The following is a 12,492-nucleotide window of genomic DNA, read 5'->3' as shown; positions in this document are numbered from 1 at the left end:
GTACCTTGGGTACATATCTGTAGTACCTGATACGACAACGACCCCTTCAGCCTTAATATGTGCAGATAACGATTGTAACATATCTCGCGCAACATTTTCAGTTAGCGATCATTGGAACAAGAAGTGTGCAATAGAATGGCGTCTTCTGCTACAGAGAAATACTATGAGTATATTGTGGTTGGCTGTGGTGGTATTGGAAGTGCAACTCTATACTGGCTGTCTACTTGTAAAGGAGTTGGTGAGTTTAACAATTTTTATTTATTTAAAAATTTCACCACCAGCAGATTACCAGGTAAACTGTCAGAGCCGATTTATTAATATAGCCTAGTAGGCAGATGGGGTTCCCATGTAAGAATGTAAGAGCCCCTCACAGTTCGGAAGGGATGATTTATAATAGAGAATTATAATGAAATTATAATAAAGATTAAATTGGTTACAACCCAAAAACGTCACTTGTTTGTGAGTAAAATAACAACGCATGAAATGAAATATAAGAACTAAAAACAAAACTTGATTGAAAATTGCGCATTTTATTCTTGATAATTATTCATAGTGTGTATTCATTATTTTCAGATGTCTTGGGGCTAGAACAATTTAAACTAGGTCATGATAATGGTGGATCACAAGATTACTCTCGTATAATGTAAGCATTTATAAAATGTCTATATACGTACATGACTACTATTTACTTAATCGTCAATTTCACTGCTGGTTTGAACTGGTTTATAAAAGTACATCACAAGTGCAAGGGGACTTTCATTTAAACGATTAGAGGTAAATAGTCAGCATTGTCAGCAGTTTGATTTATGGCTAAAGCACGTGTATACAGGTAAAGTAATTGATACAATTACTTGCTGAATCGTGCATACTTGTCCTTATAGTCGAATGATGTACCATGACACCAAGTATACGAAACTTGTGAAGGAAGCTTATAAATGGTATGTTGGAAATCATCAAATTCACGTAGTTAATTATTGCTAACGATAGTAAAATAATACTGCATGAATAGAATCATACAAGTGATTATCAAAGACAGGGCACGAAGGTACACAGACCTTTTTTCGAAGTGAAATTTGACTGTTTAAAATTTAAAGTGAAAATTAATGTGAAAATTGAAGTGAAATTTGTTGTTTAAGTGCATTTAACAAATACCATCCACAGCAAAGTGGTTATCTAACTGACGTGGCGAGTTAAACATTGTTTGTTCGCCTGAAGCTGGGAGGAGGTGGAGGCCGAATCTGGCCTGCAGATCCTTTATAAGACCGGCGGTGTGCAGTTTGCCGTGAAGGGCACGCCTGGAGAATCTGGTCTCGAGAAGTATGCAGCTGCCTCAAAAGCAGAACATATCGCGTAAGTCTCCAAATATAATCGCCGTTCTCACTGAGCGAGGTGCTATGTGTGCGGCGAGTAACACCGTTTATTATATGCCCCTGTCGGCGCACAACGCGGTGAAACACGCAATGGTTCATAATGTGTTCGTGCGTGTGCGCGTGTGCGTGCGTGCGTGCGTGCGTGCGTGCGTGCGTGCGTGCGTGCGTGTTTGTATTGTTAGTATCACGAGTAGAAAAATGGTTAGTGTCGTCTCTAGGCGCAAGTTTCGAGCTGGGCTTCTATATCTCTGTAACTTCCAAAAATTGCAGCCCCCTATAGCGTAGACAGTCGTGCACTGATATATAGCGGTTGTGTAACGAGACGTCGGCTTTTATCATCTCGATATGCCGTCGACAGTTTGTGTCCTAAAAACTTCTGCTTCTGTCCATAGAGTGTGTGAGTGGTTATAGCTTCATTAGGAATCCTGCAGGTTTGAGAGGGTCTCTGGACAGCAGATAGCCGCACGATTTCCTGGCTTTGCGATGAGTTCGGACGTGGTGGGCTTATACGAGCCGACAGCTGGCCTCGTGGATGCTGCCGTCGGCAATGCCACCCACATACAGCTAGCGCAGGCACACGGGGCAACGGTGATTGATTCCTGCCCCGTGCTGAAGATCGACACGCTGCCTTCTGGCGAGGCAAAGGTGCGGCTATACCTGAATAACCAATTCATACAACGTGAGGAAATGTGGTCGCATAACAACAATATAATAGTATAGAGCGCTATGCGCTTTGTTGCCGTGAAAATTAATTGCAAATTTTAAATCTTGCTGTGCCTAAGCGTTTGTAGTAGGCTATATTTGGAGTTAGATTACGATGTTAAACAGTTGCTCGCAAGGTGAGTTAAACCAATAATAATATTTGAAAATCTCAGGGGATCCAGAGGTCAATACAGTTTGAGGCATACTTTAGTATTAAATTTATAAATTACAAATGTAGAGATGGCTACATAATTTGTCAGTGCCGCTTCTACTTCACAGAGAAACGAGACAGTTTATAACCTACTTACTCTTGTAACAGGTGTTCACCACCAGGGGGCAGTTCCGTTGCAGACGAGTTATCATTACTGCTGGTGCATGGATCAACAACGTTCTTGGCACTGTTGGCATTCACATTCCCGTCTCTGTGACCCAGGAGCAAGTCACCTACTTTGCTACGCCCAATATGAAACTGTACACAAAGAGCCAGTTAGTAGTTCAGTCTTCTTTCTGATTGCTGAGCACCGCCATGGTAGATGGTGCATGTAGACATTTTCTCGTTGACCTTGGCCTGTGCTTTTCTCACTTGAAAGTTATGCATTTAGAGGTGCATATATTTTTAGATCACTTTTAACTTTAATTGTTCTTGCCAAATCTTGGATCCGAGTAAGGATAATAGCGAATAGATTTACTTAGCGGTCACGCTGTATGTATGGCGAATTTATGCAGGAAGAATTTCACTGCCGGGCCTAATTACTTACTGTCGTAACAATGAACAATCGGTGCAAAACTACCGAATGCAGGTTTCCTATATTCATATATATCGGCGAGAAAGACGTGTACGGCATACCGATTCACGGCAACACTGGCATGAAGGTAGGTCTCGATGCTGATGGACCAACAGTCAGCGCAGAAACCAGATCCTTTACTCCCGACGCGAAACGTGAGCAGACGTGTCTGGACTTCGTGCGCAGATTCATGCCGAAGGTAGGCTGTATACTCATTACAGCTTGTGCTTGAAGAAATACACTGCTAGCTGTCCCTTGTGTGAAAATGTTTGGATGAGTGGTTTGCTTCAATTTACTGTCGTTGTGCATCATTACAAAAAGGCAGTACCAAGCAGGTTTAATTAGTTTATATTGTTCACGTGTGACTTGGAAACGAAGAAGAAAATTACGGTTTATAAGCGACTTCCTAATCCTCACAATGATTGCATCTGGTTTACATATATAGGCAGAGGGTCCCATGCTATATAGCAAGACATGTCTGTACACCATGACGCGTGACCGACACTTTGTGGTTGACACCCTAGCAAGAGAGGGGAGGCATCAAATAGTAGTGTGTTGTGGAGCTGGGCACGCTTATAAGTAAGTTGTTCTCCATCTCGTAGCACAGTTGGAATTCACAGAAATTTCGTTACACGTGTAACTTAACTTTAGCAAGTTAAACCCCTCATCACAGTTGTACAATGTTGTATATGATTTAAGGTAATACCCATTATAAGGAATCTTGACTTGTTTTACGGTATAGCGGACGCGCTTGTTTATTTCTACAATTATTTCACAATTGCGACTCTCATTCGAAGCGGTCACTGCAATTAACACAAACTTCGTTATAAAACAAATTAAAACACTGCAGTTACACAAAGCTAAACAATCGCTTAACTGCCGACAGTATCAATCTAAAACCTTAAATAATACATATTTCATACCTTTACTGGCAACACAAGTCCCAATCCTTTTAAACGCACACTCAGACGTCGAATTTCAGCGAGAGAAAACACTATATACACACACACATATATATATATATATCAAGAGCTAATAATACCCAGAGTGTACAACGGAAAAACGGGAAAATAGTGCTATTTCACGACTACATTATTCTACTTTGCCTGCGAGTCTAGAATAATTTCATGGTATTGCATTAAGCAGAATTCCTTGCTCTCTACAACAAGACCAACCGCTTGTCAATACGATACTCCTAGGCTGAGATATCGGCTCCTAAACCTCCCCTCCCACATCCCTAACGCCGCTTCGAATCCACTTCTGCCAGCATCCTACACGCGGGTAAGCATTTTGGCTATCGGTTTCCGTCACCACTTGGAGCGCTGATAATTGATGTCATATGCCCAAATTTGTTACTGTTACTACACTTAGTAACTGAGCTGCGTTGTAAAAACTTGATGGAGCCGGATCCATCATGACGGGCGTTAGCCGTGCTAGGAAAGATAATGGAAGATAAGGGCATAGGCGATGCCCCCGAATGTCACCTATGATAACCGAAGCACCGTCCATTCATAAATTTATCAAGCGTTGCTTCGTGAAAGTTCGGTTTTTCCGCAGCCGCGTGTAGGATGGTGGCAGAAGTGGATTCGAGGTGGCGTTTGGCATGTGGGAGGGGAGGTTTAGGAGCCGATATCTCCGCCTAGGAGTATCGTATTGACAAGCGGTTGGTCTTGTTTTAGAGAGCAAAGAATTCTGCTTAATGCAATACCATGAAATTATTCCTACTTTGCCTGCGAGTCTAAATAATGTTGTCGTGAAATAGCACTATTTTCCCGTTTTTCCGTTGTACACTCTAGGTATTATTAGCTCTTGATATATATTTATATATTTTCCAGTCCGACATTTCTTCACAGCTGAATCTACTTTGTGACATCCAATAAAACCACCATGCCTTACTTTCCAGAAGTGTTTACTTTTTGACAATCCCAATGCAGTTATGCTGTTTTCATAGCTTGATGTAAACAGCTCTGAACTTATAGTGTACCCGTGTATTGGGATCACTTATAGTTATACCGCATGCAATCGCCTCTTATTGGTTCAATCCCATCACGTGCCCTTCCTCATCTTGCCTGAGACAACATATCCCTTCTAAAATTCTTTGGGAGAACCCTGATTTTGGGTTATTACAGAGAGTGGTCATTAGGAAATGTAAGATATCCAAATTCCCTCTTTGGTTGAGAAGTAAGTCTGATGCTTGGCACTTGTGTAAGAGTGTCACTAATATATGCAGTATTCACTATTTCTATCACTTTTGTGTAATATTTATAGTTGAGGCTATTTAAAATGACAAATTTTGAGGTGTTGCATCTAACTTGACCGAAAAACTAATTTCCATGCAGTTAGTTAAATTCTCTTCTAGTAAGGAACATTATTGCAGCCATTTACAAATTCAGAAGCCCATGCAGTGTGCGCTTAACTGATAATAAATCAGTGTATTACCTTATCTTCTAGGTATAATTGGCAAGAAACATGTCGGTCCAGAGACAGTCTATCCATTTGATTTTGCCCAGACAGAAGAGAATAATTCCATTTTGCAAGTCGGACGAAACATCACTCACATCAAACTGCTTGTGAGGCACTTTCTCAGTGAAGCTGCATCTAGGTATTTTTGATTTAGTAGGCATACATTCTATAATCAAATTTAGACAGAGAGGTTTTTTCAGCATGGTTTTTGTTGCAGTTTTGGACGTTTTTTGTTTTGCATTTTTTGTATAGTTATGTGTTGTACGCTTGTAAATAGGATTTTTGTTTGCCTTTGTTAGTAATAAGTCGTTTGAAGCATGGTGTTAGGCATGCTGATGCACTGTACTGTAAACATACCATTTTTTTGCAGACCATTCTTCTTATATGTAGCATTTCATGACCCACATCGCTGCGGCCACACCAATCCTCAATATGGCCAATTCTGTGAGAAATTTGGGAATGGAGGTTCAGGCATGGGTATCATTGAAGGTGAACAATTGTGTATACGTTATAAGTATGTATGTAATAACACATATTTGGGGCATAGTACATGCACATATAATTACCAGCTGTATTGTAGCAATCGATATGGTAAACTGTCTGGGGTCCTTTTCAGAAACAAAGTTAGTCTTAACATTAACTTTTCCTCATAGACCAGACGTCTATACACTGTGTATGAGAAACTTGTAACTTTACCATGTTTCTGCTGACAGTTTACATGGAAAAGTTCATATTAAGACTAATGTTAAGACTAATTTTGTTTACTAACACAACTTTTTCTTATAGACTGTCAACAGAAACATTGTATAGTTACAAGTTTCTCATACGCAGTGTAAGCAGGTATGGTCTACGAAGAAAATTTGATGTAAAGACTCATGTTAACACCAATTTTGCTTCTAACAATGGGCCCCTGATTGCTATACAGACTGGAAGCCTGTTCAATACAGCCAAGATGAAGTTGTGGTACCATATTTCACCCCGGATACGCCAGCAGCAAGACAAGACATTGCTGCACAGTACACCACAATCAGTAGACTGGATCAAGGTGAGACACGTTCAGTGATTAAGCTAACACAATCATTCATTTATACTACAAGTGCTGTATTCGTGTACGGCACCTGACTCCTACAAAGCGATTGCCTTGTTACAATTATGCTTCGCATTGCATGCAGGTAAAGCGAGAGATGGTTGTAGGCTAAATAAATTTTTACTTGCAAAGTCCGACTCTACGTGAACACTGTTCACCATAACTAAACTACTAAAACCAAATAAAAAACGTTAACAGCACTTCATTTATGCTTTGATGGCACTCATGAGTGAAGTGTCTGCGTGCACCTCGTGGCATATGCAAATTCTGTAGCAAAGCCTTGCAACAGTAAACATAACAAGAATTTTGATTACAGGTATAGGGCTAGTGATGAGTGAACTAGAAATCGCAGGATATTTGGATAACACACTTGTCATCTATACATCAGACAATGGAATTCCATTTCCTAGTGGAAGAACGAATCTTTATGAACCAGGTTAGTCTCGTGATTGGTCAGAGACCTATTCGAATGATCACTGAGAAGTTTTAATAAATGTCTAGTTATAAGCTTATAACCCCTTGATAACCAGTGAAACTGAACTCTAATAAATCAGGAGAGACATATCCATAGACCAGGATATAATTACCTTGAGATAACACCATGAGACTATCCTCTAATAAGCCAGGTCAACGTAACTTCGCTGCCCACAAGCAAAATCCATGTATAGCAATAATGTTCGATTCACGTTCGAAATTTCGTGACAGTGCAAAATTTTATATAAATTGTTTTTTTTTTGGCAGGAATGGCAGTACCTATGATGATATCGTCACCCGTCAATCGCGCGCATTGGGGACAGCGCAGCAGTGTGCTCTCAAGCACTGTTGACATTCTGCCGACTGTACTGGAATGGTTCCGTGTTCCTTATCCCGACTACTACATCTTCAAAAAGGGCAGGAAGGTCGTACTGACTGGAGAGTCTCTCATGCCGCTCCTTCATGGAAGCAGCACGTTCGAGTCACAGTACAGAGTGAAGCGGCTGTCTGAGCGACTGCATGGGCCAAGTCCTTTGGCTGACCCTGTGTGCACTAATGGCTGCGTGTATGCCAGTCATAACTTGCACGAGGTGACGATGTATTATCCAATGCGTGTTCTCAGGCAGGTGCGGTATAAGCTCATACACAACCTGAATTATCACGCGCCGTTTACCATCGATCAAGACTTTTACTTATCGCCAACATTTCAGGATATTCTCAACCGAACAGAGAGAGGGGAACCGACCCAATGGTATAAAACATTAAGGGAGTATTACCATAGGCCTGAGTGGGAGTTATTCGACGTTAGTAACGACACGACAGAGGTACAGAATCTTGCTTACAATGCTGAATTCTCAGCTATTTTCAAACGAATGCAACGTGCACTAAATGTTTGGCAAAACGTGACAGATGACCCATGGATATGCTCACCAGATGGCGTGTTAGAGAACGCTGGAAATTATAAGAAGAAACCACAGTGTATGCCATTACTTGATAAAGTGGTCAATGCAAAGATAGAATTGTAAATACGTTACTGAACAAGCTGTAATGGCATTACCTCCGCCAAGGTGGTTATGTTTTTGCCCCTGTTAGTTTGTTGGTTTGTCTGTCCACAGGATGTCTTAAAATATTTTTTGGATGAGTAGGTATTGGGCCAACGACCATACGATTAGATTTTGGTGGTGATCCGGATTTTTTTTTTTGGTGGAGAAGACCTCGGATGCATTCAAAATTCATTAAAAAAATCCGGGATCTTTTTTTTTAAATTTCTGAAAATGCCATCAAACTATATTAGGTGTACCAGCAAGATGGGGGGGGGGACTATTACGTCACTGTGGCAAAGGTTTGCTATCTCCGATTGCTCTTGTTTTATTATTAATATGAGTCCATATGTTACTACGTTGATAAAATATATATATATAAAGAGAGAGAATCTAGAAGATTCTATATTCTTTTAATATTAATTGGAGTCCGTGTGTTTCTACGTTGACAATATATATATATATATATATATAATACAGGATATCTGATTGCTCTTGTTGTAAATATGATCAAGCCTATATTGAACCAGCTTGAATGATTGTAAATACATTTTTTTCGGTGGTCCTCACTACGATTTTGTCAGAACGGTTGTGCTAGTTTCTCGCAGCCGATCTTATGCTCCACATTCACCAAACGCTTGACCCCTGCCAACATTTCTTTAACCAGCCTGTCCTGAAATTAACACGCACGCACGCACACGCATACAAACACGAACGTACTTACACTGGCACACCCGCACACAGAAATACACGCGCGTGCACACAAGCACGCACGCACATTCGCGCGCACACGCATGACCCGTCGTCTGGGTTATTTTATTCGCAATGTCGGTTTTGTTCAGGATGGATAGATACACAAGATAGTTTAAGCATAAACAAATTCATGCCGCCCGTCTTTCCCGGTTGAGTGTTGGGCTAAATCCATTCTGTGTTTTTATTTGCCATTCATGGTTGTAAAAGGGTAGTAGTTGGAGAGGGAAATATGTGAACCGTACGCATCTGCGTAAGAACGCATTCACAGACATACACCCGTACGCCACGCTTATATGTAGCATAAGTGAACAGTGCTGAGTTATTCGATTATTTGTCATAATTTTTGTTGTTGATGTTTTCTCCATTCATTGCTACCTTCTTGCATGGTTATAGATTCCCTAGTTACTTTCTCATGCCAGCCGTTGCCAAACACGCCAGCGTTTTCACGCGTTACACATCACCTATAGGTATAGCATCGGCATCTAGTTTTTTGTTAGTTGGTTTAGCCAAAAATGTATTTCCGTATGTTAACGGATAGTCGGATGTAAATTCAGGTCTTCACTTGGCACATTTAAAAAAAACTGTTAAATATTTTTAGCAACATATAGCAGATAGGATAATAATGAATTTATTATGTATTTTGAATTGATATATATATATATATATACCGGATTTTACCAAGCACACACTGTCAGCCTGCCCGGCTCCAGTTTGAACGTACAAATACGGCCGATTACGGTATACTTCTGCCATTGCCACCATAGCACATAATGCAGCCCTACCAGGTACAGCCTCTGACGGATGGGGGCTGCGAGCGGGTGGGTGGGGATGACGTCGCCTTGTGAGGCAGTGGCGACAACGGGGGGCTCAACTTGCGAGGCTCGTGTCGCTGTGCGAGCGTTGCACCGCCTGGTGGCTGGTAGGCTTAAGACCCCCGCATAGTCATGATCTTCCTGAAACAATAGACAAGTCGGCGTTCACGGGTAATGCTATCCCCCGGGCGTGGAGGGAGGTGACCGCAACGTGGCAGCACTAGTGTTAGAATAGTGTTAGAATAGTGTTAGGATTAGGGTTAGGGTCAGGATTAGGGTTAGGGTTAGGATTAGGGTTAGGGTTAGGATTAGGGTTAGGGTTAGGATTAGGGTTAGGGTTTTTGCATCATGATATCTGTCCCCACACCATAGATTAATTTTTGTGGATAACACTGCCTATATATAGCGCGGCGACACATATATATTTAGTGTGAAGGTTAGTGTTGGCGGTGTTGGAGTGAGTGTTAACGTTAGGGTTAACGTTTTGAACGTCATCGTCAACGTTATCACGTGACCTCCCTCCACGCCCGGGGGGCGAAATTTTTTTTCCCACGAGAGTTCCGGACCCACCACAGATAGTGTTTTGTAATATATGGTGCGTATATAAGACAAACCTGGTTGTATTATAGTTAGTGTTAGGGTTCGGGTTCGGGTTCGGGTTCGGGTTCGGGTTCGGGTTCGGGTTAGGGTTAGGTTTAGGGTTAGTGTTAGGTTGTATAAATTTTACATTGTTGCTTCGAGGTAGTCGAGTGAATGGAGTGCGCTGATTGGCTGGGGTCCGGAACTCTCGTGGGAAAAAAAATTTCGCGCCCGGGGGATAGCAACACCCGGCGTTCACATCGTGCGACGTACGCGCGCAGACGTCTTGGCGCATGTACGGACAGAACACGACACGAGCTGCGTGCCACTGCCGCATGCGTTCGATATTTATCCGCTGAATGCTAACAGGCTAAGCTCCTTCTGCTCAAACATTGTGGCATCCTTGTGGCATCTAACTACTTTACACAATAGATAGGCCTGCTATAGATTGCGCGATATCAAATCTATTTGGAGGTGGTTGCAAGTGCCTGTGATGTAAGGTGAAATTCTCGTGGACACCCGAACAGGTTTGCGAATTCACTGAAATCTATTCGGAAGGACAGCACACTACTCTAACCCTCCTTATCCTGACGAGTTCACTATCTGAGCCGCAAGAGAAAGCGCAGGGGCAGAGGCGCGTGTATGTGTGTATTTGTGTGTGTGTGTGTGTGTGTTGGAGCATGTGTGATTGGGATGTCGTGTGGGTGAGGGCTGGTGGTGTTGTCGGTGGTGTCATGTGGTGTGTGGTGTGTGTGTGTGTGTTGTGTGCTGTGTGATGTGACTGTGGTGTGCGGGTGATGTGGTGCGCTGTGTGATGGTGTGTGTGTGTGTGTGGTTGTGAGAGCGACTCAGGGGCCGTACGCAGCACGGGCAGTTGCCCCCCCCCCTCAGAGATTTTCAGAGTATGCCTTTTAATGCGGACAAATTACTGTACACTTTTAGAAACTAAAATAGAAAATGGTGACAAAAGGTTAATTTAAGATCATCAAAGAAATATTACTTTAAATAAAGAAATGTGAAAATCGAAACTTTAGCGGCACAGGCGGGCCATGGGGAGATCTTTGCCCCCGACAGAAATCCTAGCGTACGCCTTTGTGTGACTGCGCCCGTGTGTGTGCGTGTGTGTGTGCGTGCGTGCGTGCGTGCGTGCGTGCGTGCGTGTGTGTTGTGTGCGTGCGTGTGTGTGTGTGTGTGTGTGTGTCACCTCTGTGTGCGTGCGTGCACGAGTGAGCGTGCAAGCGCGCACGCATGTGCGTCTGCGTGTGTGTGCGCATGCGTGCATGCGTGCACGTATGTGCGTCTGTGTGCGTGAAAGCGCGCACGCATGTGCGTCTGCGTGTGTGTGCGCATGCGTGCACGTATGTGCGTCTGTGTGCGTGCGCGCGCGTGTGTGTGCTACTGGGTGGAGATGGGGGTATAGGGGCGATGAAGGTAAATTAACTAGCTATGTTGATACCCTCTATACTAACCTCCATTGCCTGAATCACGCACATAATACGCACGATCGCTTTACAGACGCAGCGCGTCTGTGCTCGAGTGGCGCGCGCTCACTATTCGCCACGTAAACGCCACTTGAGAATTACGCGCGTGTGAGAATTTGTACCGACGCATCGACATTGAGTTTAGGCATAGAGGTGGCGCGCAAATCGTGAGCAGCAGACAGCGGCGCCGAGCCTATCGTCAAGCTGTCGCCCGTCTTGTGCACGTCGCGCAGCTCAATCCCCTAGTGACCACACACAGAAACAGGCGGTGAGTGTGCGTGAGGAGCGCTTCGCACATCGTAGGTCAGTACATAGATATATTATGGCAATCAACACATGGATTGCTGACTCCCTCGCACATCCGGTTGATGCGGCGTTTGAAGGGGGCGTTACAGAAGTAGGTACTCGCCACTTCCGGCATGTAGTGTGTCAATGTCTTCTTCTATGCAGTGCTGGCAGTTTTACTCGCGAGTCTCATAACATCATACTTTTCGGTTATATATTTTGCTTTAGCCTAGTCATTGACCGTGCTATATACAATTTTCTCAAGGCATTTTGAGGAAAGCTGCTTTTCGTCAGGTATATATGGCTAGTCTTTTTGTAGTTTATATTTGTTAATTATTCGCTCCGCCTCTGTATATTTGCTTTTTTTATTAGTTCTAATATTAGTAACTAAATACTTTGATACCCGAATATATAATATATTTCTAACCATTTTCTGATTATATCGATAGGTTGAAAACTCTAAGGTACTAATAGGGCTAATAGTAATTTGCGAAATTTGTGTAATCTTTAAAAAGACATATATATACAGATAGTCCAGCTGTAGAGCACCTAACGTGGTTTTGGCGTCCCCACAAAGTTTTTTTGCGGATTTTATACCTTTGAGGGGTGCTGATTGAGAATCCGGATGATGCCGGTCTGGTACCCTTGGGCATTTTGCGTA

General features: G+C 42.7%; 2 protein-coding genes across 2 annotated transcripts in view; both read left to right on the top strand.

Annotated features, from left to right (window-relative positions):
* LOC106812130 (N-sulphoglucosamine sulphohydrolase-like) overlaps positions 1-8,403 on the top strand; it is an 11,192-nt gene extending 2,789 nt beyond the window's left edge. The window contains exons 4-8 of the mRNA XM_014815918.1: positions 5,309-5,459; positions 5,691-5,809; positions 6,246-6,365; positions 6,724-6,843; positions 7,149-8,403. Of these exons, the coding sequence (XP_014671404.1) occupies positions 5,309-5,459; positions 5,691-5,809; positions 6,246-6,365; positions 6,724-6,843; positions 7,149-7,906 (1,268 nt within the window). The 3' untranslated portion in view covers positions 7,907-8,403. The remainder of the gene's footprint in view (positions 1-5,308; positions 5,460-5,690; positions 5,810-6,245; positions 6,366-6,723; positions 6,844-7,148) is intronic.
* Positions 66-2,679, top strand: LOC106812131 (monomeric sarcosine oxidase-like). Its single transcript, XM_014815919.1, has 6 exons — positions 66-238; positions 574-643; positions 882-938; positions 1,216-1,350; positions 1,802-2,015; positions 2,392-2,679. Exons 1-6 carry the CDS (start codon positions 136-138, stop codon positions 2,581-2,583), a joined length of 771 nt encoding a protein of 256 aa, XP_014671405.1. The 5' UTR covers positions 66-135; the 3' UTR covers positions 2,584-2,679.
* Positions 8,404-12,492: the final 4,089 nt, after the last annotated feature.

The sequence above is a fragment of the Priapulus caudatus genome, unplaced genomic scaffold, assembly GCF_000485595.1.
Source record: "Priapulus caudatus unplaced genomic scaffold, Priapulus_caudatus-5.0.1 Scaffold610, whole genome shotgun sequence".
NCBI classification, from domain to species: domain Eukaryota; kingdom Metazoa; phylum Priapulida; class Priapulimorpha; order Priapulimorphida; family Priapulidae; genus Priapulus; species Priapulus caudatus.
Note: the sequence above shows the minus strand (reverse complement) of the source record. Positions and strands in the feature narration are given on the sequence as shown.

Bases quoted from the DNA above. Each gene is read 5' to 3' on its own strand.
- LOC106812131 (XM_014815919.1), top strand. From the start codon at position 136: ATGGCGTCTTCTGCTACAGAGAAATACTATGAGTATATTGTGGTTGGC. The intron at 644-881 runs GTAAGCATTTAT...TTGTCCTTATAG, and splicing joins CAAGATTACTCTCGTATAAT to TCGAATGATGTACCATGACA. The intron at 2,016-2,391 runs GTGCGGCTATAC...CTCTTGTAACAG, and splicing joins TGCCTTCTGGCGAGGCAAAG to GTGTTCACCACCAGGGGGCA.